The 27090-nt window shown below is 29.1% G+C and overlaps 1 protein-coding gene across 22 annotated transcripts in view; it reads right to left on the bottom strand.

Moving 5' to 3' along the window:
* Positions 1–27090, bottom strand: part of LOC145261142 (neogenin-like) — a 396586-nt gene that overhangs the window by 201554 nt on the left and 167942 nt on the right. For 16 of the 22 annotated variants that reach the window (XM_080119417.1, XM_080119423.1, XM_080119424.1 and 13 more), the window contains exons 7-8: positions 26933–27090; positions 2921–3149 (exon numbers count right to left, since the gene is read on the bottom strand). The exon at positions 26933–27090 is cut by the window's right edge and continues 118 nt beyond it. In XM_080119417.1, coding sequence (XP_079975543.1) covers positions 2921–3149; positions 26933–27090 — 387 coding nt within the window. The remainder of the gene's footprint in view (positions 1–2920; positions 3150–26932) is intronic. The other 6 variants (XM_080119420.1, XM_080119422.1, XM_080119434.1 and 3 more) reach the window with 2 other exon arrangements.

The following is a 27090-nucleotide window of genomic DNA, read 5'->3' as shown; positions in this document are numbered from 1 at the left end:
TGTGATGTGAACAGCCGTCTTGCTGCTCAACTCCCCAAAGTCTTCTGTTAGACATGATTCTAAATAGTAGACCCTTACATTCCAAATGGCAATTCACTTAAAAAGATATTTACTAAAAGTTTATTAAAAATTAGGATATGAATAAAAAATAATATTTAGAAACAAAACGAATGTACAATTTCACAGGGAACATTTTCAAATATGAACATTTTGTGCATGAGGAGCTCAGAGGTTACACTGACTGAAACGTTGTGAGATAACAGTAGTCTGAATAATCTGAATATGATATAAATAAGTAATCCGTATCTACTAAGACACAAAAGGAAGAAATATTCATTTTTAGATAGTCACAAAAAAAAATTAGTCATTATTTAAAAATGACGAATATAAAAATGGAGTCGTATTATTAAGAGTTGTAGTGGGAGGGAGATCTGGTAAAAAAGCTTAAGCACCACTGAATTAATAATAATAATAATAATAATAATAATAATAATAATAATAATAATAATGATGATGATGATGATAATGATAAAGCAAAAGAAAAGGTGAATGCTAAGATATAAAAGCTAGTTTGAGGAGATACACAAATTATGATTGATGTGAATAATATTATTGAAAAGGGCAAAAAAAAAAATATTAATTTTTTTTTATGCATTTAATGCAAACAAAAAGTAAAACAAAAACAAAATGGAGGAAAAAAGCAGAGAGGGAAAGAATGTGGGGAAATGGAAAAAAAATGTGAGCGTGAGAGTGAGATATATATATATATATATATATATATAAAGAGAGATATCTATATAGAGAGAAAAAGAATTAAAAATAAATAGAAAAATACAAAAGAAAAAAAAAGAAAAAAATTTTAGAAATAAAATTATTCTTTTTTTTTTACAAAATGTTTAAACTCATAAATATACACATCTATATGAATACACTGCATACATACCTAAAACATGAGTGCATGAGATTATATATATATATATATATATATATATATATATATATATATATATATAGGGTGACCCCCAAAAAACGGGCCCCAACTATAATTAGGCCCTGTTTCTTAGTGTTTTGTCCGAATGAAATTAAACTTTTGGTCATAACTAGTTTATTATATTAAAAATATCACATCAAAACACTAGGGTTTTCGACCTTTTTTTTTTTCTCCGTTGACTGTAAAATGCTCAGAAAAACAATGGAATGTCCTCTGTTTTTTTGGGTCACCCTGTATATATATATATATATATATATATATATATATATATATTAGTGATGGGACGATTCTAATATTTTTCGATTCTGATACAATTACTGATTCCAATTGTTTATAAATCTCTAAATATTTAACTATAAAGTTGCTATTTTTCTCAATTACCACAAAAACACATGGTAACAGTGCAAATATTTTCTTTAGTGTAAAAATATACTGGTGAGGAATGAATCGATACACTTTAGTTTTACTGGTAGTTTAAAATTATAAATACTTATTTTTTTTATTGAAAGATTTTGTTTTAAACAAAATATAATATAAAAAATCAATTAAAAGAATCGTTTTTGGTATCGGAAATTAAGCACACATTTTTCCGATTCCAATACCGATTCCCCCAAAAGTTCAGATTCTCAATTCTGATTAATTGTCCCAATACCAATATATATATATATATATATATATATATATATATATATATATATAGTCCAAGCTCGAGATATTCAAAAGTAGGAACTAATGAACTCAACGAGGTTGTAAGATAGTGCTCGACAACAAGAGCAAAATATTTTTTTTATTTATTAAAAGGTTAACAGTTACATTTGGTCGCCACAAACAGCCATCTGTTGTTTCAGTCAATGAGACTTCATTGGGCGACCCTAGACCATCTGACGCTAGATGGTTCAGGGTTGCTTGATGAAGTCTCATAAATAAAAAATGTGTGTGTGTGTTTGGTATAAAACTTTATTTATACAAATATTTCAGTTACACATCTGCATACATGCTTCAGTTCTATCTAGAAACCAACTGAACATCCTCAGGCCACCTTTTCCAACTAGAATTGAAACAAGTCTAGAAATGTGTAACTAAATTTGATGGTATGAATAAAAAGTTTTATACCAATGTGTTAACACCCTAAAAAACTTATCTGAAAGAAAAGTAACAAAAAAAAAAAAAAATTATTTTAGAATTTAGAGTATGGATCAGTTTCACAAATGAATATAGTATAAAATGATTACTCATTTCTGGACCATTCTAGCGTTTTAGGGAAATTAACCAATTTTTTTCTATGGGTATTAAATTCTGTGCATATTTGGGGGATGGTGGTGAAGATCTACTTTTTTTTTAGGCGATTACATGTGATTTTATAACCTTGCCACTCAGATTTAGTGCCAAATGTAAAAAAATTTAGTTAACTGCCCTAAAAAATTAGAATAGATCATTTTTTATGTCAAATTTGTATATGAAATTTGATCATTTACTCTAAACTGTTTTTTGTTTTATAATTTTTATTCTTTTTCTCTCCATGAAAATTTTCATGGTCTAAACAAGTAATCATTTAAAAAAGTAAAATCTCGTTTTTGTTTTGGGGAAGAAGTTAATTACAGGTGTTAATTTACAAATTTATGATGTATTTTTTTTTTTGTGGTAAATATAGGAATATTGCGATCTTGCACCATACATTTGGTGTACTTAATAGAAATGTTTTGCAAGATTGTAGCATATATATATATATATATTGAACAAGTAATCGCTTAAAAATGTAGTTGTGGATGTTAATCTACAAATTTATGATGTTTTGTTGTAGAATAAAAATAAAGGTTCACTATGAACTTGCAACGTACATTTAGTTTATCTACATAGAAATATCAAGTGTAGTGGACCTATATGCATATAGCTAAGACAAAAAGAAAAGAAAATTAAGTAAGAGCTTACCTTTCTTTCCCCTTTTCCTTCCAATAGACGGAATAGGCGATGATCTCTGTGGAATCAGGCCCCTTATTTTCTGGTGGCTTCCAGGTCAGGGTGACGAAACTGGTAGATAGGATTGCCTCTCGGAGGTGGGTCGGCGCTGACGGCAGTGTGTCCAGATTCAGGTTGCTGAGGCCTAGAGGTATGGTTGGTGAGTGAGTCTGAGAGGGGGTTGTGGGAAGGGGAACGTCTGCTGGGTCAGGGAAGGAAAATGGAAACACCTGTCAGGGACAACTTATTCATGCATAAGTAAGACACACGCACAATGATACAGAAACAAAAAAGTACCTGAGGTGCGGATGACAAAAAACAAAAAGCAGCTTATTTTGACTTTAACCTTCTGAATATAGATTTTTTTTTTAATTTAAAAAAAAGCATTAAAAAATTAAATGTATTTAAAATAAATAAACTGTTTATATTGAGGCATAGAATAATAGCAGATATAATAAAATGAAACATTAAAAAGCAGACTAATCTGGCCATTATTACTTGATGAGCTGTGCTGCTAAGCTTAATTTTTTTTTTGTGCTACAGCATTGTAAACCTTTAGGGTCATTTAATTCCAACAAATAGGTACTTAGGGAGCAAAAATAATACATAGGTATACAGCTACGAAAAAAAACAAAAAAACTCATACAATATTCTAATGACAATTTGTGCCCTGATATATTCTTACATGTGGCAGTACTGTCATATTGAAAATGGGAAAAGAAACATACAAATTAATTAAATATAGTGGGAAAGGCAGATATAATTATTTCCCAGGAATTAAGATATTTGAATAACAGGTATGACCTGTAATCCTGCCGAGATTTTTTACAGTTTGAGTCACAGAAGTCAGTAGACAATGCTATAGACAAAACTGTCAAAGGATATTTTCTAGAATCTAGGAGCACAAACATCTCTCTGATCTAAGAAAGTGACAAAAAGAAAAAAAAGAAAAAAAATTATTAATTTAAATTTTTTATATGTGAAATCTAGGAGTGAACTGCTGAAATGGAAAAGAAACGCAAATTAGTGATTTGCATCTGCTGGCCAAAGGAATCCATGTCATTTTTAGATTGCTAGCTGGACTGAGGATCATTGTTGCCAACTAAAATTGTCCAGAACTTGAGAACTTAAGAACCAAAAGCCAATTCAAAACATTTTAAATAGAAAGTACAATTGTACATTTTTCTTCTCCAACTCAATAAATAGCAAGAATAACTGTCAAATTGTTAATTTATTTTTTATGCTTAAAAGTGACCTCTGATCCTCAGTGGTATAAACTCTGATGACCAACACCAGATGATTGTACTCATGATCTTAATGTGGGAGGAGTGGAAATCTGATGCAATGGGACTCTCTGACATCTGTGATCTTCATCAGAGTGTCAACTTTTTTTGCGAACAAATACCAAATGGCCACCTGGAACCTAAAAATGGCCAAAGTCAGGGATGTCAGCAGAAAGAAAAATGGGTAAAATATTTTAGTGCATTTAGTATCCAAACTAACAAATTTACAAATAGAAGTAGTAAGAATATTAATGTTGATCTCACAGCGGCTCAAATTGCTTACTTGCTGTTGAGATTTATAAAGTTTTACAATCAAGAGCAGACACCCATACAGTTTTGAGACGTTGGCATCAATTTTTTTAGCAAGACAGAAAGAGAAACTAAAGGTTAAGGGAAATAACTATATATCCAACTTCACAAATATAGTTTGATAAAGTTCATTTTTTGTTTTACTATACAGACCAAGTTCCTAAAAAAAAAAAAAAAAAAAAAAAAGTTTATCTTTATAATTATTGTTCCCACTTCACTTGCAGTTTCTCCTCCATTTTCAATTGATTTTTTTTTACATATTGTTTGTTCATTAAATTGTTAGATAAAAGTACAGAATAGATAAAGGAAGCATTTCCTCTCCCCATGTTAAGAAGGGTTTTCTAAATAAGACTTATCATTTTGAAAAGAAAAAAAAAGCCATTCTTAACAAGGAGAGGGACAACCGGAAGTGAAGTAGAAACAGTAATTGTAAAGATAACAAAAAAACAAAACAAAAAAAAACAAACAAATGATGACTCAACTTAGAGATGGGTTTTTTGCACCAGGCAAAGGTTATATTTTATTTTGCAGAGGTCACTACTCTATCTTATTTGTAAAGTAAGACTGTAATAAATGAACAAAACATAGCACAACAGAAACACGGCTTAAGAGAGGCTATATTTTTATTGCTGTTGTAGCATACTAAGCAGCCATCTTTATTTTTTTAAAGAATGCCATTAAAAGGGAGATAATCATGGAAGTTTATTATAAAAACTACTAGATAAGTGTGGCCTCAGTATAGGATGCAGAACCCACTCAACCCTAACTAAAAATCAATAGTTATGGGTTGATTAGATGGTTAAAAATTACAGATAGGTGCCTTTATGAAATAATTTTGGTCTCTGTATTCAGAAGGCTAAATTTATCACAACAAATAGCAAAAACAAAAAAACAAAAAATAAAAACGGCTCCACCTATAAAGAACAAAAATAGAAAAAATAATACGACAATGATTATTAAAAACTCATATATGTGTGCGTATTTAGACAAATTTTTTCATTTAAACATTGTTAAAAGTAACAGAAATTCTGTTTAATGATACTTTTTTTTATTTTTTCGATTTTTCTTATCTTTTTTATGTGAAAATAAAAAAATATATATATATATTATATAAATTCCATATGTGTCACAAACGTTTTCAATCTGACATCGACTCATCTTCAAGTGAGAGGCAAATGAACGAGTAGTCTGGAAAAAAGTGATGAAAGGTATTTAGTAGCTGCACTGGGTCGGTATTCGCAGACAGTGAGGCGCCAGAATGTATATGTGCATAAAAGTATATTCGGAGAGCAAGTCCTCCTTGATATACAATTGGTTGAAGATTAAGAGAATACATTGCCATATTGTAGCCATTATCAAGGATTGAGCACTTCTGGCTTAAATGCGAGGGAAAAAAAGAAAACCATCAAGAAATTCTCAACATTGAATAAAATTCTTGTTTGCTTAAATATGTGAAGAACTGACCATAATATTTAACCAAACATGTATAAATGAAGAAATGTTGCCATAATGTATGCACACATATACACAAGTTTTTTTTTTATATGATGTAAAAACTGAAAAACGAATACATATTCAGTTCACTGCATGACAAAACAAAAAGGGGAAAAAACATTAACGTGGAGCAAGAGACTGTGAGTGAAACAACAATTGGGATTTGTGGAAAAACGCTTAAGTGGATAAAATATTCAACCAATTAGATTAGTTCCTTTTATAATTGAATAAATAAAAAAAAAAGACTTAGTCCAATTGTAGCATAGGGATGATTAAAAAAGCACAAATTTCTATTTTAAAATACAGAGTTTTATCATATGTTTTAATGTTGGAGAATTCACAAGATCCAAGGAGAGGTAACTGCAACTGATAATTTTTGACTAAATAAGTATGTGCCGCCATTTTTTTTTTATCAAAGTGTAACATCTACTGGATCATTTTTCATAATTTTTAGAATTTATACTAATTTCGACATGGCATGTAAGTATGTAATACTGTTTTCATGTAAAACGCATTGGTTTAAAAGATGATCAATCTACACAAGCACACAAGCAATCATAATTTTGTTAAAAAAGAAATTGTCAGTATTGTATCTCTGGTTCTTAGCTTCTTATTATTTATTGATCTTAGCTGAAAGTATTTATGCAATTTAAATGTTAATATTCCATAAGACATTTGACTGGTTTTATTACAAAACCAATTCTTAGATAATTCAAAGACTGTTGAATATTCTTGATTAAAACTTGGTGAACAAGTCAGGCAAAAACTTAACTTTATTTGTACTAGATATGACCAGAATACAGAAAGCATTAATTTTATTAATCATTTCATCAGTGGACTTTTTTTTCTGTAAAATTTAAAATTGCAAAGCACAAAAATTTATGACTACTGGAATATTCACTTTAAAAATTGGCCTGTTTCAAAAATAAGTAGACACTTTTCTTCCATGGCAGTGTGATTTTAAGGAACCATATAAAAAAAAAAAATTGAATAGAAAGAAATTTTTTTCAATAAACCAAATCCAACTATCAAAAACTATTAATGCATCCTTATAATGATGGTGATGATGGGTTCAAATCATTAAAAACTCATTTTCAAAAATATGCATCTTAAATAACAGACTTTTCTTCTTTTTATATATATTTTTTTAATCCCCATATTTATGGAGATGATTGCGATGTCATTTTTCGGTAATTATTTCTATTCGAAAAACTTCTTTGAACTGTAAACATTATTCCATTAAATCCTCTCTCCCAAATTGTCTCCAAACATTAATTCCATTTTCTAAAAGATTTTTTTTTTATACCCATTACGAGAAGTTCTGATTATTTTCATTTTTTTCTTTTTTGTTTTTTTAACCCATTTGAAACCAAAGTTATTTTCCTTTGATTAAATTTGATGAAATTTTAAAAATTTGCATGTTAGAATGTCATAAATCCAATTCAAGAATAAATTTTTCTATAATTTTATTGGAAGGCATTAAATTTTGATAATCCAAAATGTGAACATCGGCTAATTTGAGGTAAAAAAAAAAGAAAATTCTAAAAACAAAAATCCCCAAAACCTTGCAAGTGGTATACAGGTGATAAATAACCATTGATATAACTACTGACATGTTCAATCTATTCGAAAACACCAACATCTAAAAATAAAAATTCAGGTACCTGTCTTCAATCCCCATCAACCTGGAAATCTAATATTATGGGCAAATTGAGTACCCCAGCAAAGAATCAAAAGAATTTCAAATGGTGGTAAAAATGATGCCTTTGGATATTTTGTTAACCAATAAAACATTTTATGTGATTCTTAGTAAACGAGTGGCGGGTCATTTGTTTCTAAAAGGAAACATCAGCTTTAAATGTGTTAATTATAAAAGGGTATCTATATATTTGCTGTCTGCAATGGTTGACTGAAAGCTCTAGAACTCAGAATTTGTCAACATTTCACTTATATCTATTGGTGTCGGATGACTTGAGAAGAAGAACTTGTTTGAGAAACAGCTTCCACTTTTTTTCTAGTTTTAAAATATTTTTCTACATAGTAAAATGTTGGCTAATTTGGTGATCTTTTAAACGAATGCATTTAAGCTGAAAACATTACATACTTACGTGTCATGTCGAAATTAGTATAAATTCCAAAAATTATGAAAAATGATTCAGTAGATGATGTGCTAGAAGTATTTGAAATAGAAAATCAGCCACAATTATTTTCAAAGAAAAAAAAAAAAAAAAATGGCGGCACATATTTATTTAGTCAGAATTATTGATTGCAGTTACCTCCCCCTGAATCTTGCAAACTCTCCAACATTAAAATATATGGTAAAGCTTTATAAATCACTTAACTCTTTGATTTTAATTTTTACTTGTAATTATTTTTCTACTGGATAATTTTTTTTGTAGTTTTGGAATTTATACTAATTTCGACTTGACACATATTTTAACATTGTCCGGGAACCAACACATTGTGGCCTCAGTCGCAAAGCATACAAAGAATTAAAAAGAACTTCAATTTGCATTTTTTTCTTTTGTACAACAACATTTATTTCCTCATTCTCTTGTTACCGCTGTGATGTCCCTCATGTGATCATCTTCTCGAACGTCATCCATGCCTTTCATGTGATCTTGAATGCTATCTCCAAGTCCAATGTGATCTTGTAAAAGTCTTTATTTTTCCTTACTATCACCAACGTTCCATTCTAGTATATATTAGTGATGGGACGATTCCAATATTTTTCCCCCAATTCCGATACAATTACCGATTCCGTACTAAATTCCTGATTCCGATGCTATCACTGATTCTGATTCCGATTTTTTACAAATCTCTAAATATTTTACTATAAAAATGTTATTTTGTCCCCGATTACCATAAAACACACATCTTAAATGTGCATGTATTTTCTCAAACGTAAAAACAGACTTGTGAGGGAGTGATCTGGAGATTTTAGTTTTACTGGAAGTTAAAATCAATAAATATTTATTACTTTATTATTGCTACAAGAAGTGGAAGATGTTTCTTAAACGAAAATCAAATGAGAAAGATAATTTAAGGAATCGGTTTTGGCATAAAAAAATAGGCTAAAATTTTTCCGATTCCCGATTCTGATTAATCGTCCCAACACTTTATATCTTTTTTTTTTTTTTTGCAAATTTTCTATGTTCCCTGCCTCTTAGATAATTATAAAATCGTTTCATTTAATAATATTATGTATACAAACACATGTATCGATCAAAAAATAATGTTTTACATTTGAAGTAGCAGACGACATGTACTTACTTTAAATACTAAGTACGTAGTAATGTTTCACGTGAAATGCGTTGGTTCAAAAAATCACTTATCGAAACAAGCACCTCTATTTCAAATAGGCTTTTTGAAAATTAAATTTATTTTAAATTAACTATTTTTAATTAACTATTAACTAGAATTTTCCCAGTTGTGTTTATCTGCATTTTCACACACACACGTACAGTATTCAATGAAATCATCATGGTCTCAGTGATGATGATGATGACGAAATATTTTTTGATGGATTCTTAAGCAAACGCTATTGAACTGTATTTGCTAAAGTAGCTTTTCACAATGAAAGCCAATTACGCTTTTATCCTTCCAGCATTTTTCTGCCATTTTTTTTTTCTTAAATATACTTAACTGCATTAGCAAAAAAAAAAAAAAAAAAAAAAAAAAAAAAATTAAGACTATTTATGTGGTGACTAAAGGTTTTTAAAAGCACATTTTGGAAACATGAGACAATCAGAAAAAGTAATCAACATGAATTATTTTAAATCGAGATTAGCGACCCAGGAGTTGGGGGGTCGAGGGATTAAATCTGATGAAAACAAAGGAAAGCATGTTTCGAGTAAGATTCAAGAAAAACGTACATTTGGTTTAAGAACTTAATTCATTGCATTACATATATATATATATATATGTACATGCACACACAAATATGATTCAATTCATATTTGCAGTTTCTTTTAATGCATTAACCTGCAAAATTTATTGTGTATTTTGCAGATCTCTTTCCTCTGATGAGAAGAATTGCATATTTCAAAACTCTGCGGAATAAGATCTTTTAAGTCTATTTGTACTCTTTGTTGGATAATTAATATCTCTGTATACCTTCTTTACATGTTTTTTTTTTTAAATTTGATTTAATTTTCAATAATTAAATTTTTCTATTATATATATATATATATATATATATATATATATATATATATATATATAAGGTTAATATTTTCTGGAGGTAAATGAAGTTTTAACTTGGTTAATACACGAGTCCTCAATACCAAAGTGGGACAAGATATACTTTCTGTTGGTTTGTACATAAGCATTAATGTGTCGCTACACATTCATGAGCATGTTTCGGTCAGTTACTAGTAACTAGAGACTGCTTCAGGCGATACACCTTATATGAAACCTTATGTAACATCACAGACTTATAGAAAGTAAATAAATAAATATATATATATATATATATATATATATATATATATATTGAAAAGAAATCAATATAGTATTTAATAAAAAATGTGAGAGCTAAGATACAAATTATTTATTTAAAAATTATGTTACATATTTCAGAGATGTATCATGGTTTCATTGAGATGGATTGACATTTTAAAGGCTATTAAATCCATTCAAATCATCAGTGACTCACGAAATGCAAACAAATTGAAGAATTGAACTCCATTCTTCAATTTGTTTTCATTTTGTGAGTCAGTGATGATTTGAATTGATTTAACAGCCTTGAAAATGTCAATACACCTGAATGAAACCATGATACATTTCTGAAATATGTAACAGTTTTTAAGTAATAATTTGTGTGTATGTGTGTATACGCATGTGTTTGTATGGTTATTTGTTCATAGACATTAATCTAATGAAGTTACAGTGTTTATAACAGTGCTCAATAATAAGTAGAGATCGTTTTAAACCAAATTTTTATGTATACAAACATTTTAGGCTACATATGTGCATACATGTTTTGAAAGTCTAACTTCTTAAGGCCACACCAAATTTACTAACATAAATGAATTCAATGCTCTCAGTATTGAATTAATTGATCTTAGTAGATTTGAATAAAGTCACAGCTGAAACATGTATGCACATATGCAGTCAAAAATGTTTGCATAAATAACAATGTATTATATATATAACATAAATAACAATGTATTATATATATATGTATTAGTGTGTGTACTTTTGATCAAATTTCCTTAGTGATTTAGAGTCAAACTAAAAATTGCTCCTAGCTTTGTTAAAGATCGAAAATCATTATCCATATCACTGTGTGTTGTAAACGCAGTGAAAAAGTATTCATTAAAAAAAAAAAAAAAAAAATGCATACATATATAAGGAACCAATCTACACGGGTATTTTACAAGCATACTTAGCAAGATTCATGCAAAAACAAAACAAGACAAAAAAAAACAATGCAGCAATATATAAAAAAAACTATGGTGGAATGAATTTTTTTTAGAATTTTTTTGTAGTAAAAATATTGAATACATCTTTTATTATTACTATATTACTGTGTTATACTCTCAAACAACATTCCTAAAAGTAAATTACTATCAAGAGCTGTCAAGAGTTATCTCCACCTAGTGGAACTCGCTATTAGAAACCATTATAAAATTCTCTTTTATTAACCTTGTATATCATTACATGCTTTAGTTGAAAAAAAAATCTATTTGTTTTTATTCCAATGAAAACTAACAGAATACAACTATTTAAAACAAATAGCTTTGAAATTGGACAAGAAAAAGGAAGATAAAACAGATTTAATCTATATTCATAAAAAAAGAAAATCAGTCGAGCTGTCATCCTAAATTACCAATATTTTATTTTAAATAGACTTTTCCTTTTCTTTAGCATTGATCCATGTTGTTAGGGAGAAAAACTTGTTATTTGCTGTTATAGTCCAAACGGGATACTTTATTTGTATCATGCTGGCCTTGTTTGATATGAAGCAACCCTAGAACAAAATCATGACCTTACATCTTCTCTCACCTCTACAAATCAATGATATAGAAAAATTCAAGAGGTCTTGAAATGGAAGACTGAAGGAAAGTTGGAGAACCTAAGAAAATTTGGATGCAAACTATCAATGATCTTTGATGGTGGAATTTGAATGGAATCAAGCTTCAAGACTAGAATTGCAGGGTGCCAGGTTAATGTCAGAGCCTGTGATCAAGGAAAATAAAATGATAAACTGAATATATATATATATATATATATATATATATATATATATATATATATGGATTTAAAAAATTATATATGTAATTTAAATTTAAAGGTTTTTTGAAAACCAGAGTTTTTTTTTTTAAAGAAACATTTGCTCATTAAAATTAAATTCTTTCGAATTCGAATAATAAAAGATCCTTTGTCAGGAAGTGTTTTTTTTTTCTTTTTCGTGCCGTGTTGGTGTTAAATTATCATATAAAAAGTGCTTTTTAAACAGTGGACTTCCTAAATATTTTTACACATGCGCACGACTGGTGCCTTAAACTGTATTGGACTTTAATAACTCCATCTGAGGACATGTCAAGCCTGAACACCAAAATGGCATAAAGAAAAAGAAAAAATGAAACAAAAAAAACATACAATTACTAAAATAATTGTACTTATTGACCATTTCTTCTGATGATTTGAGATTATGTGAATGGCACATATCATATGATATACTGTAGAGCCCCCCCCCATGTTATTTTTTCACCCATGAATAGAACGCAACACAACTTTATTTTAATACTGTACATATTTTTCCTTTTTAATTGTAAATCCATCAATACAGTTTGGAAAAAGCAAGGGCGAAACTGTTCAACTGACCTCCCCCCCCCTCTATCTCCTCCACCTTTTTTTTTTTTTGTTTTCAAAAAACGTGTTTTATGTATTTGACTTTTAATCATGAATAATAAAAATCTTCCCTTCATGATTGCAATATATATTTTCTGTTGGTTCTGTGAGGGCACTAATTCTTCACCCAAAAATATTTAATTGGCAAATAAGCAGCAACATGCAGGAAGTTGTTGTTGTCTGAAAATAAATATCTGTGATGACAAAAAAAAAAAAAAAAAAAAAAAAAAATCGGTGCCAAATTTTAGCAAAAAGCCACCAATGAAAACATGCATCATGCATTTTGGATAAAAAAAAAAAACTAGCTTATTTCTCTGCATGAATGATAAAAAAAAATGAGTCATTAAAACTTGTTGATTTAAAAATATGATGAATTTATGAATATGTAATATGGCACTACATGAATCGGAAGCTGGTTTACTTATTTATGAAAGGTTTGATTTTCGGATAAAATTTAAGATACCTTTGATGAAATGAAAGGAATTTAAGATTTTGGAAGCTTGAAGGCAACCAGGAAAATTTATGTTAATATATATTATTTTTATAGGAAAGTTTAAGATAAGGAGGCAGAAAATAAGAAAAATATGGAAGAAAAAGAAAGGAATAAAAAGGAGAAAAAGTGGAAGGAAGAGTGAGAAAGTACGAAAATATATAGAATAAAATATTGATTAAAAAAAGGTATTTTATTAAGAAAAAGTAGGAAAAAAAAACGAAAATAGAGTATAAAAAATTAAAATAGGATTAAAGATAAGAAAATAGGAAAAAGCAAACAAGAAAAATAAAATGGGGAAAAGAAAGGAGAAAAGGGGGGGGACAGAACAATAAGAGAGAAAAAAAGGAGAAAATGGGAAGATTAGAAAGAAAAGAAAAAAGAATAAAGTACAAAAAGAAAAAAGAAAGGGGAAAATAAAAAGTGTAAAAATGTAAAAAAGTAAAAGAGAAAATAAAAAGGGAAAAAAGTAAACAAGAGAAAACAAACAAAAAAGTAAAGATAAAAGGAAACAAAGGAAAAAAGAAAAAGAAAAAAGAAAAGAGAAAAAAGGAAAAGAGAAAAAGAAAAGGAAAAAGGGAAAAAAAGGAAAAAGAAAGGGGAAAATAAAAAAGGAAAAAGAAAGAGAAAAAGAAAAAAGGAAAAAGAAAGGGGAAAAGAAAATGAAAAAATGAAAAAGAAAAAACAAAAAAGGAAAACATAAAGAATAAATAACAAAAGAAACAAATAGAAAAAAAAAGTGTCCTAAATTTATCAAAACTAGTGCTCTTTTGAGTTGATGCATTTTCAAATTATTTGTTTCTTTTTTCTATAAAAAAAAACTTAGTCATTTTTCATTTTTTAGTAAAGTTACATTTTTTACAATTTACTTCAAGCTATTAAAAAAAAAAAAAAAATTATCAAAAGCGACTAATTGTGAAATAATCTTCACTTTTTATAAAAGAGCATCATGCTGCAACAGTGAACAGCCCAAAACGTAATAGCAACACAGCACAGTAAAATATTCAATCTAAAAAAAAAAATCACTCAAAGAAAATAAATAATAGACACCGAGGAGAGACAACAGAGACAAGGAGAAGGAGGAGGAAAAGGAGGTGTAGGATACAAGAAAGAGTGAGTGAATCAAGGAGGAGAAGGAAGAGGAGGTGTTACCTTCCTGGCCCACTACAGACTTTTTTTTCCCCAGATAAACAGTGTACAATGTCAAAATAAAACATGAAAAAAAAAAGTTGATGGCAGCAGTTGACACACAAATTTCATTGGAAAACTGGATAAAAGTTACTCTTAATAAAATATTTAACAAATAAATAACTTAAAAACAGATTATTACATGAAGTTATGTAAACAAACTTGATCCATTGCTGGATTCTTATAAGTCTCTACATGTATAAGATATATATGTTTATTCATATAAGATTTGTGTGCAGTAAACTCTGAACTGATCACTATGAATTTTGGAACATAGCTGCCAAGCATTAGAATGGGTAATGTAGGTTATCTTTAATTTAATTCAATTTATTCAAAGAGGAAAGGATGCTAAAAGTCCTTTCTGAAAATTTAGATACCTCCAATTTTAATATAATGATTTATTACAAACTCTTCATATCTATATTTAAAATTTTAGCGAAATGGTAGCTGGATTGTGTCTACATTTGATCATTAGGGGAGTCGCATTTTGATCAGTGCCACTGGAGAGCCATGAATTGAATATCTACAGTGTTTTTAAATCTCCAAAACAGCTACATAGTAAACAGCTGATGATCCTGTATCTATTTCACAATTGAAGTTTGTGTTTCACTGTTATATACCTTAATCTCGCTTTTGTAATTGTGGATATTCTAGTGATAAGTTGGCTTATGCAAGTGCTAAGTTTGCGATATGTTGAACTAAATTAGTATGGCTAAGGATTTAAACTGCATTTTCTTTTTTGCTTATAAGTTACTCAAAGATTCCTTAGACTACACGCGTATATATATATATATATGCATGTAGTCTAAGGAATCTTTAATAATTATTATAGTAAATAATTATGTCAGCTCCTTGAAGAAACTTACACTTAGGTTACTGTGCTATTTTTTAAAAATAGTATTTTCAAGGCAACTTCAAGTTTTACTATATATTTCTTTTACTAAATTGTTAGGTGAAAGTACAAAATAGTTACAAAACACCCTCGCCTCCCCATGTTAAGAATGGCTTTCTAAATAATAACATTATTTCAGCACGGTACAATAAGTGCATAAGTACCTAATACATTCCATTTATTTCATAATATTCTAAACAGAATGTTATTTGTGCATTATGAAAAAATATTTTTTAATTTATGTTACATTTTGCTTCAAATTAAAAAAAAATAAAAAGTATTGTTGCTAAATTTAAAAAATATCACCAAAAATGGATATCTTTATATTTATAAAAAAAATATTTATATTTAAGAAATATATATTAAAAAATAAATCTAATTTATAAAACTCACTATGTCTGTCTGTCTATCTACATATTTTAAAACTCTATCTCTTCTGAAACTAAAAATTGCAGAGCGGCGCTAGGTGCCTCAAATGATTGGATTTTTATGGACAGTTCTAGGGTTGGATCAAATACAATTATATTTGTATTTCAATTGTATTTAAATACAATTTTAATGTAATTGTATTTGTATTTAACATCACAAGAAAAAGTAATTTGCATTTGTATTATGGCATCCAGGAAAACAGTATTTTGTATTTGTATTTATATTTGAGAGAGAGAGAGAAGGAAACTTTCAGAGCTCTAATGATAATAAAATGCAATGAGGACATGATATAGAATGTAATGTAGATATCAAATTTGGAAGGAAATATTTCTTTTCTTTTTCTTTTTTTTTGCATATTTTCAGATTTCTTTATTACTTTGAAAAAAAAAAAGTACTTATATTTGTTTTTGTTTAAATCAGTTATTGTATTTTTATTTGTATTTTGAGATTGAAGAATAAAAGTATTTGTATTTGTATTTTAGACTTAGGAATAAAAGTATTTGTATTTGTATTTTTAGACTTAGGAATAAAAGTATTTGTATTTGTATTTCTGGTAACCTAAACGAAATTATTTGTATTTGTATTTCAATTGTTAAAAGTCAGTATTTGATTCAACCCTAGACAGTTCTTTTATGGGTCTTTAGCTGGTTAAAATAGTTTTTAAGGAGTCAAAAAGGGGTCGAAATTGAAAAAAAAAAATCATTATACATTTTGTACATTCATCTTAGTTTATTTTTAATGAGTTCATATGCATGTCACATTGGTACAGTGGTAACGTCACCAGCTTTGAATGCTACAGTTTTGCTTTCAGTTTTGATTCTAGCTGATGGCACCCAAATACTTTTTTTTTTTTTTTACTTTTGAAATCATGACTATAATAATATATATCTCGACAAATTAAAATATCATATTAAGCATATTTTACAAGCGGGCAAAGTCCCCCCCTTCCCCTTCACCGCTATTAAATAAATAAATAAGACTAAAAATATTTCTATTTCACTGTTGCATTTTACATATTTTTAAAAAATTTAAATGAATTCAATAAATGTTGTTTTGTTACTTTATTAATTTATTGAAGTTGTTTTGTATTACTGAAAAAGTTTGGTCTGAAAAAAACAAAAAAGCATTCACCCGTTTCTGCTTGAATGAATTTTTTTTGTAAAATAATTTTCATTTATAAATTTTTTTAGATTTTTGCTTAATATAATTGATTAGAAAAATGCATTAGTTATACATAGTATTGCTAAAACACAATGTTCTTGTTTAGTTTTTTTTTTTTTCACTCTAGAGAAATGTATAATGCAATATTGTATCATGCTGTTTCTGTGCCATATATGCACCGCTAAGCTGAAATGGGCTTATTTTAGATTGTCTTCCCTTTTCGCTAGCATCATTCTTCTGAAAATTAATACTTAAAGTGAACTTGTGCCCATTTTTTTTTTTTTTTAAATATTTAAAAAAAAAATTTCTCTTTGATCTAAAAATGTATTGACAAAACAGATTTCAAAAATTATGTTTATTAAACGATAGAATTCTTGTTTTTGTTGCTAAATTATATATCAGGTTGTCCGGAAAGATTGTGTCAAATATAAAAGAAACAAAAAAAAAAAAAAATGCTACTAAATATTTAATGAAATGCTCATATGAATGGAAGATGTTGGGCGCTTCTACACTATTGGGACGAATTATCTGAAATTGTAATACTGAGTTTCACATGAAAACAATGGTATCTACATATTCCCTTGTATTTTTAAGATGATTATATCCAAAAATTATGAAAATCGATAAGGTAGAAAATTATTTATTAAAGAAAATAAAAATAGAATTTGATGAAAACGATCGTAAAACACAGCAGAGCTCAAAAGGGAGGTAATTTTCCGTTTTGATTTAAACAAGATGGCAACAATTTTTCACCTGCTAACACGATTAAAGTTTTTTTTTTTTTTTTTTAATAATTCAGTAATATTCAGGTAATTTCGACTGCATAATTTGGAAGCTACCATTATAACATATTAGAATTGACAAAAAAAATCAGTTGAAACCATTGTTTTTTTATCTGAAAACTCCATTTATTGAGTACAAAATCTCGTCCCAATTCTGTAGAAGCGCCGGATTTTGATATATGAAGCCTTTCTGAAGATTATAATATGTTCAACTTTTCTGCTTTTCTCATGTGTAATGTCTTGATTTGGTCGTTTATATGTAGAGAGTGGTCTGTCTGCCTAAGCTTTCTTTATTATTAAGATTAAAATCTCTAAACTTTTCAAAGTAAATCCATATTGTTCTGTCAGCTAAAACATTTTCACTGTTACACATTTTTGTTATTTGAGCGACATTTTTGCCTTTACGAAAATAGAAAGAATCGGGAGCTCAAAATGAGTCTTACAATCTTCCATTTTCAAATGACTCCAAAATTAGTTAAATAATATTTAACTTTCTTTCTCAAGAGATAGTTTGAAATATGCTCTAACCGGAAATTTAAGTGGATTATATTTAACTTTCTTTCTCAATATCTGTCAATAATTTGAAATGTTCCAACATGAACCTGAACTACTAAAAATTAGCACATTTTTTCTTGATAAACTAATAATTTTAGAATGAATTGCCTAATCAATAATTACATAAAACTTTTAAGGTGGAAGTGAATGATTCAGAAATAATAGTAAACAAGAAAGGAATTAGTGGGACATTTTTGGGAACTTTTGAATGAAATATTGAGCATTCATTACAATAGCCAACAAAACAAAAACTGAGCAAAAAAAAAAAAAAATAAATAAATATGCAACAACTAAATGTTACTAAAGGGAAGTTAAATTATTCTTCTGCATACCTGGATATTTTTTTTTTTTGTTTTAATTTATTTTAAAGTGTTTTTTGTTTCTTAAAAGCAAAACTGTCAAATGATACACACTCAAAAATGGAAAATTAAACAAAATACTGATAGAAACATAATGTCACTAATCGTGTGAAAATCTAATGTTCTACCAACATTTTGTTTATTTTTTCATTTTTTGAGTGATTATTGGGGCTTCAAACTGCCATTTTTTTTTTGTTCTATCACGACAGACTTTACACTACATTTGTTTTGAAGTAAAACAAAAACAAAAACACTTTAAAATAAGTTAAAACACAAACTTATCCCGGTAGGTAGATATCTCACCTTTGGTAACATTTATTTCTTGTATAATTTTTTTCACCCCATTTTTGTTTTGTTAGCTATGACAAAAATAAAAAAATACCCAAAATATTTAACAGAATTTGCTATTGCTTTATATAATAATACATCATCATCCTGTTGACACACCGGTTCCCGTTAAATCACTGAAGTTAAGCAATTTTGAACAAAATGATTCCCGAGGATTAGAAGTTTCAAATGTTGGATAGTAACGAAGGTAGCCGAAAGTCGTATGGAAGCAGTGGAAATATGTTGTTGTTTTTTTTTTTTAGAGAATTCTACGAATCTCATGGACAGAAAGGAAGAAAAACAAAGAAGTCATGTGTAAGGCAGAGTACAGCAGATTACTGCTTAATACCGTCCACGCCAGATAGTTAAAATTCTTCAGCCTTTTAATGTGGGTGAACAGCTTGGGAAAAGGCTTGATATTAGGTACAAAAAAAAAAAAAAAAAAAAAAAAAAGAATCACCAGAAAAAAGAGCAGAGAAAGACAATGAACAAAGTTCACCGAGGGTCATTTGAAACATGACTATAGATCTCATCAGAAAGATCAAATACAGAGAGGAATGAGGAGACACGATCATCGATGTCTGCAATAACAGACCTGTTACCTGAAGAAGAAGATAACAGTGGAATTTCCACAGATCCCACTAGTAATAACTCATAGTGTGAATGATCTGTGCAATGTAGTTTGTTTCAAGTCGAATTGAGATGGATTGAGATAGTTTGTCATGAAAGTTGCTCGTAGAATGCGAGGAGTAAAAGATAAAAGAGAAAGCGAGAGTTATGAGGTCGCCGAATGTAAAGCCACTTTCCACTATATGTAAAGTTGCAATGGATTTCTTCTTTAGAATAGTTTGTAAAAATTTTTAGATGAGGATCGATAATTTGGATCATTCAGACTATAGGTCTCATTTTGAGTGCTCACAAGGATCTGTGATGTAATGGATAAAATACTAAGTAAAATTCAGTTCTAAGTGACACTTTTATGGAGATTGAAAGTCCAATCATCAGCACAGACAATACCAAAAATGCAATTGCAAATTACTTAGAACTGCTACCTGGTCATGGCTGATGGAACAAGGCCATGCTACCTCCATGGATTAAAGAAAGATTATTCTTTCTTCAATCTTTCTGGATTATTCCTGATTCTTTCTGGATTATTCTTTCTTTAATCTTTCTGGATTATTCCTGATTCTTTCTGGATTATTCTTTCTTTAATCTTTCTGGATTATTCCTGATTCTTTCTGGATTATTCTTTCTTTAATCTTTCTGGATTATTCCTGATTCTTTCTGGATTATTCTTTCTTCAATCTTTCTGGATTATTCCTGATTCTTTCTGGATTATTCTTTCTTTAATCTTTCTGGATTATTCCTGATTCTTTCTGGATTATTCTTTCTTTAATCTTTCTGGATTATTCCTGATTCTTTCTGGATTATTCTTTCTTTAATCTTTCTGGATTATTCCTGATTCTTTCTGGATTATTCTTTCTTTAATCTTTCTGGATTATTCCTGATTCTTTCTGGATTATTCTTTCTTTAATCTTTCTGGATTATTCCTGATTCTTTCTGGATTATTCTTTCTTTAATCTTTCTGGATTATTCCAGAATTCAATAGAAAGATTCTCTTGTTTAACAGGATACACCTAAAGAAGGTGGGACGTTACATCGGCTGAAATGTTGTGAGATTAATAACGAAGATGAGAACAGTAATCTGAATAATCTAAATAATACAGCTTTTATATTTTACTAGCAGGGGTCCCTGGCATTGCCTGGATGTGTGAAGGTGTAGTAAGGAACCCCGGGGGGAGGGGGATTAAAAAAAAGTGGTAGTAGTGGGGGGGGGATCAAAACAACAGCAGGCAGCCCGAGTGGAGAGAGGTGTTGTTAAAAAGGAAAAAAAAAAAAAAAAAAAGTTATAGTAGGCTCGAGTTTGTAACGCGAAAGAGGAAAAAAAAAAACGTAACGTCTTGGCCGATGTGTCCATGGCACAAGTGGAAGTCGAGAGTGTTGAAATTAAGCGTAGTCAATCCAACGGAGGCGATGACTTGTGAAAATCTTGATGAAAAAAAAAACGATGTCTCCTTATACAAAACTGCCCAGTTGAGGGTGAAGGAATGAATGTTTTGAGCCAATTTTTCGATATTTGTCGTCCGAAGGATCGAGCTTCAAAACGATACTGATCTCGTGAGGATCTGCTGCATGTTTGGAAAGTTTTTGTGAGGCATTCAAACTCACACACATTTTGCCTTTTATATATATAGATTTAAGTGCTGTGTCTCACAAGTTTCGTTGAAAGCATGAAAGTTGACTTAACGATAAATCAAGCAAAATTTGTAAACTAAAAAAAAAAAAAATAAATAAAGAGGGGGGGGGGGAGAAAGCTGGAGTGGTGATGAATCCCAGTTGGACAAAAGCTAAAACAGTCACAAAGTAAACAAGACTACATGGACGCAATTTGCATCAAGAAGCATTAGAGACATTTATAGAATTGTTTTTCCACAATCAGATACACAACGTAACTCACATTCACCAAGCAAGCTATAAACAAGAAATCCTAGGCTCAAATTTCGTTTTCCTTTGAACTCTTCAAATCCTAGGTTGGCATGTATCCTACTGAAGAGTCCAAAAGAAGGCAAAACTCCTATTAACAGCTGGTTTGGTATGTGTAGAGTGATTTATGTTCCTACTTATGGAAAAACAATTATCTATATATATATATATATATATATATATATATATAGTATGTTATGCATTAAGGTATGGTTTTGTTGATGACATTATTTGCATAGGTAATATTACAGAACAAGTGATTATTTAGTTCATGGGACTGGATATAAAGAAAGTATACTACAAAGTGAAAAATGAGACTCATACAAAACTCGAACCTTGCGCCACAGAAGAATCTCATTTTTTACTTTGTGGTATTCTTTATTTATATCCAGCCCCATGGATGAAAATAATTGCTTGTTTAGTAATATTATCAATACAAAAAATAGCATCAGCAAAAAATAAAAGCTGCTTAGTATATAACATACTCTATATTATTGGAAATTATTATATATATGGCGAGAGAGAGAGAGAGAGAGAGAGAGAAAGAAAGAGAGAGAACAATATAACCACAATTCAGCAGAGGCTGGAACAGGCACAAAGCAAACAAGACGAATAAGACATAAGAGGCCTTTGTCAAATATCCTTAGAAGTAATATATAAGGCTTGAACAAAACAGATCTGTAAAATGTACCCAAGTTTTTGTTTTGGGGGGAAAAATGATTGGTAAGTTTAATAAAATCCTAGACTTTAGAATCTAGAAAAAGTGTCATTCATATATATATATATATATATATATATATATATATATATATATATATATATATATATATATATATATATTTAAATCGATTAGAAAACGTTTTGAGTTGACTACAAAAATCTATCATATGTATATCAAACTATAAAAGCTCAGCATCCCATTATATTGTGAGATAGAGCTGAATTTATACATTTTTCTTTTTTAAGATTTAAATTATATTCAAATCATATGACAAATAAAGAGTACATACAGTGGTATCAAAGTTGTATCAGACAATATTTAACATTGGATGAATACTTGTTAATTTTCTCTTATTTGGGTCTAAGATAACCTTTCTTTTCGGACATTTCTTGTTTTTCCTTGTACAAATGAAAAATGGGTGAGAAGTCTTGCTCTGAAGAAAGGTGCTTTTTTATAAAAAAAAAAAAAAAAAAATTGTGATATATTGTATAACTGAAAATAAAAATCTTCTGGAAACAGCTGTAAACGATTTTGATACCCCATTGTGTGTAGATTTGAAAAATAATTTAAATCTTAAAAAAACTACATGTATATATATATGCAGAAAAGAAGCAAGTAATCACAGGTGTGATATAATTAATGACTATAAAAACCTTTGTTGAACAGACTGTATTCAATTCATATGGCATTTTTTTTTTTTTTGATAGAGCATATATCTTTGTCAGAAATGTAAAAGCCAAGAATAAAAAAAAGCTGTTAGAAAATGAACACGTGAAATTGAGAGAGAGAGGGAGAAAGACAGAGAGAGAGCCAATAAAATAGAAAAAAAAAAAAAGAATGAATACATAAGAGACATAGAATGAAAGAAAAGAAAATGAGGAGACCCTTATTAATTTACCAGGTTCAATAAAAAAAAAAAAGTTCTCAACTGTATATCTGGGACTGGGGATATGAAAAATATTATACCAACATTTTATTTCACATGAAATATTTTTCTGGTTATCTCTTTTATATAAAGAGATCTATGTGAATATGTTTATAAATTTGTACAAACAGAATTAACTCATAAACTAATTAACCAATCATTAGTAATTTTGGAGCAGAGCTGCTAGGCATAAGGAGTTGTTATGTGGCCTATAGTTAGTTTTCTAAAAAGGAGTCAAGGAGGAGATGTGGAAATTTGTGAAAATTTCATGATAGATATTAGAAATCAATTAATAAAATATTCCTTAAATTTAAGGTCATTTTGGAGCATTTAAAAGGTCTTGTAGGGATCATAATATAGGCACAACCTCATTTAAAAATTCAAATATTTCAGACTTGCATTAAATTTGATCGTTACTCCATCAGACCCCAATTAAGCAAAGATTCCCTAAATTTCAATTTTAGACCCTTTAAGTTTAAACATTAAATTTGGAACATTTTCTAGAATCAAAATAATGTAATGGATTTTGATCAAAATTGGACTAAGGATTCTAGACATGAAGCGTAATCATATTGATACACCGGTTTTCATTAGATCACCACCAAAGTTAAGCAATGTTGAACCTGGTCAATACTAGGTGGGTGACCATTTAAGAATATTAGGTGCTGTATGTAGGAGGACGTCGACACCTCTCTAAAAGAGCTGCAAAACCCTAACATTGCCATCTCCCCTAATAGGGATATACATGCGACTGGGGATTGCTTGTGAATTTCATACTCCCATGAAACTTCCTCTTTTGGAGGAAGCTTGTTCAACTCACCTAGGGTGAATGCCACTACAGTAGAGTACAATACATAAAGTTTTAATAATGTGATTAATCCTAAAAATGTTTAAAATGTTACATACTAAAAAAAAAAAAAAAAATCAAATCTGTTTTTAATCAAAATACTATAATCACAATGAGGGAGAGAAATATATTTCAAGATTAAAATGTACCTTTTATGCTCATAGTCACCAGGTTTTAAATATACAACTTTGATCCAAGCCTGAAGGCCAGAAAAAGATATTGTTCTTTATTATAGAGCAGAGGATAAGTTCATGCACATTTAGATTTTACGGCATATCAATTCCTTTTTGAAGTTATTCAATCCTGGAATATAATTCACGTTGAATCAGGTAGCTTGCGTGAATATTAATCCGTGTGGCATCCAAACGTAGTATCGATTTGTGTACCAAAGTTTTATTCAATGCTCATGAATGGTGGATTTTGGTATGTTAAAATTTTCTGCTAATTCTCATATTATGTGATGTATGTTAGTCTCAATTAATGCCTTGATTTGGTCAATATATGTAGAGGGTGACCTACCTGAGCATTTTTCATCATCAAAGTTAAAATTTCCAGCTCTAAATTATGCAAACAACTTTCGTACAGTTGTCAGCTGAAACATCTTCACTGTACATATAATTCTTACTTTTTGCGAGAAATTTTTGCCTTTATGGATTATAGAAAAGCTTCAAGTGTTAAAATGGATTTTATAATCTTCCATTTTCAAACGACTCCAAAATTAGCACTAGTTAAATAATTTTAAACTTTTTTCTCAAGAGATAGCTGGAAGTGCGTTCTAACCACAAATGTATGTATACTTTATCTGCCAATAATTGTAAGTATATCATATACATCAATAATTTGAAACTTTCTTAACTACTTAATATCGACACAAACTTTCCGGACAATCTAACAGTAAATATAAATGCTATTATTCACATGAATTAATACTTTATCTTAGCGACGTATATTACTAACACTATTTAAATTATTTTTTTGTTATCCCTTCACCTCTACCATAAACTGTTTGAGGTTATACTAGATGAGAATATGTAAAGTTTGATAGTTTATGAGTTTTAGTCTGAAACTGGTTGGTGAACTTGCCATAGTAATTTTGTACTTTTGGTTCGCTATAGAACCACCATGAAATTCATTTTATTCTGGCGTAAAAGGGTTTGAGGGGAGATTGTTGGTGCATATCTTTCTCAACGGTATTAATAATAAAAAATAATATATGGATTGACCATAATTGAAGGTGACCTAAAGGCTCAGTTTTCATTGGCTGCTATATCATGATATGGAGTGCAATACTCCTTTCTGCAGATTGCTCCACTTACCCTTGATCCTCACCTTATAAGGCTGAGTGTTTAGCAAGGGGACACCAAGTACCACGTTTAGAGTATTTAGTATTTGGTATGAATCAGCCAAGGATTGAACAATGGTCTCCTAGTTCATTAGTGAACACTCTAATTGTTAATTCATAATTGGACATAATTTATCCATGATAGGGTTAGAACTCAACATAGGCTGACAGTATCCATTATGTTAATTGGTTTAAATAATCTATTGAAGAAAAAACTACTTGCGAGAATATATTTTATAAGTGTGTGTGTGTGTGGGGGGGCTTAAAACAAATATAAATTTATAATGTATATATTTAATAAGGCTATCTTAAAATTGTGGCGGTTTATTAAGCTACAATGAAAATGGATTTATACTTTCAGAGCATATATGTAACTTCAGTAAACATTTAAAAAATCACAGGAATATACAGTTAATTCACATTCATATTGTTTAAATAACTGTGTCTTAAACGTGTTTCATTGAATGTCATAAACCAAACAAATCATCAAAGACTTTTCATTAGTTCACCAAAGAAAATGTATAAAAAAAAAAAAACAAAACAAAAAAAAACAAACAAAAAAAAAACTGCACATTTTCTTCTTTGATGACCTAATGAAAAGTCTTTGATGATTTGTTTGGTTTATGCTATTCAACGAAACATGTGTAGGACACAGTAATTTAAACAATATGAATGTGAATTAAGTGTACATTCCCGGGGTTTTTGAAATGTTTAATAAAAGTTTATATATATATATATATATATATATATATATATATATATAGGAGGGGGTGATAAGTAGTACAATGGATTTTTCCGAACCCTATCAAATACAGCAATTTTGTAAGGAACAAAAACTCTGGGGGCAAGGACAAATGACACGGGTAAGAACATTTTTTTTTTTTAAATTTAATTTATTTTTTGGACAACATGAATAGGTCAGCAAAATTAATCTAGAGCAAAAACTAGATGCAACATCCGGAATGTTTTTGTTCTTGTTTTTTTTTTGTTTTTTTTTTTTTTAAGGGATGTGATGTTTAATTAACACTGCTGGGGAGCCATGATTTAATATACTGCTTTGTTTTTAAAAATGCGAAACAGGTTTTCGTGGTAAACAACTGATGATTCCTAAAATAATATTAATGCTAACATGAATTATTGGAGGCGAACTAGCTTACAAACAAAACAGTTTTTCAACGAAGGACTTGAAATTAAAAGTTCTTTTTTAATATAGTTTTAAAGGTTGAAAAACTTCCAAGACTATATATATAAATGGTGTGAGATGAAAAATTAATGATTTTTTGCATAATGTACATGTCAAATGGGAGATTTTATTTTATATTGAACTTGCAAACAAATTATTAAAAACTGCTGAAAAGTAAATAATTATACTTATTTGATAAAAATCATGGAATTTGAACAAATTTATTTAAAAAATGAAAAAATTTCAAATATCTTAATAAGAAATGATATTTAAAAAAAAAAAAGAAAAAGACTTACTTTTTTGCAAGATGACTAATTGGGCACTGGCCTGGACACTGCCCAGGTCATTACTACCGAAACATTGGTACAAACCTTGGTCCCTCTCCAGAAGACCAAGGATTCGAAGGTTCTTGTGATCTATGATTTGAAAATAGTCATCAGCCACAATCTTCCTT

This window comes from Euprymna scolopes, chromosome 37, assembly GCF_053919585.1.
Source record: "Euprymna scolopes isolate OS-2025 chromosome 37, ASM5391958v1, whole genome shotgun sequence".
Taxonomy (NCBI): Eukaryota; Metazoa; Mollusca; class Cephalopoda; order Sepiida; family Sepiolidae; genus Euprymna; species Euprymna scolopes.
The sequence above is the reverse complement of the archived record's forward strand: the minus strand, read 5'-3'. Positions and strand labels throughout refer to the sequence as shown.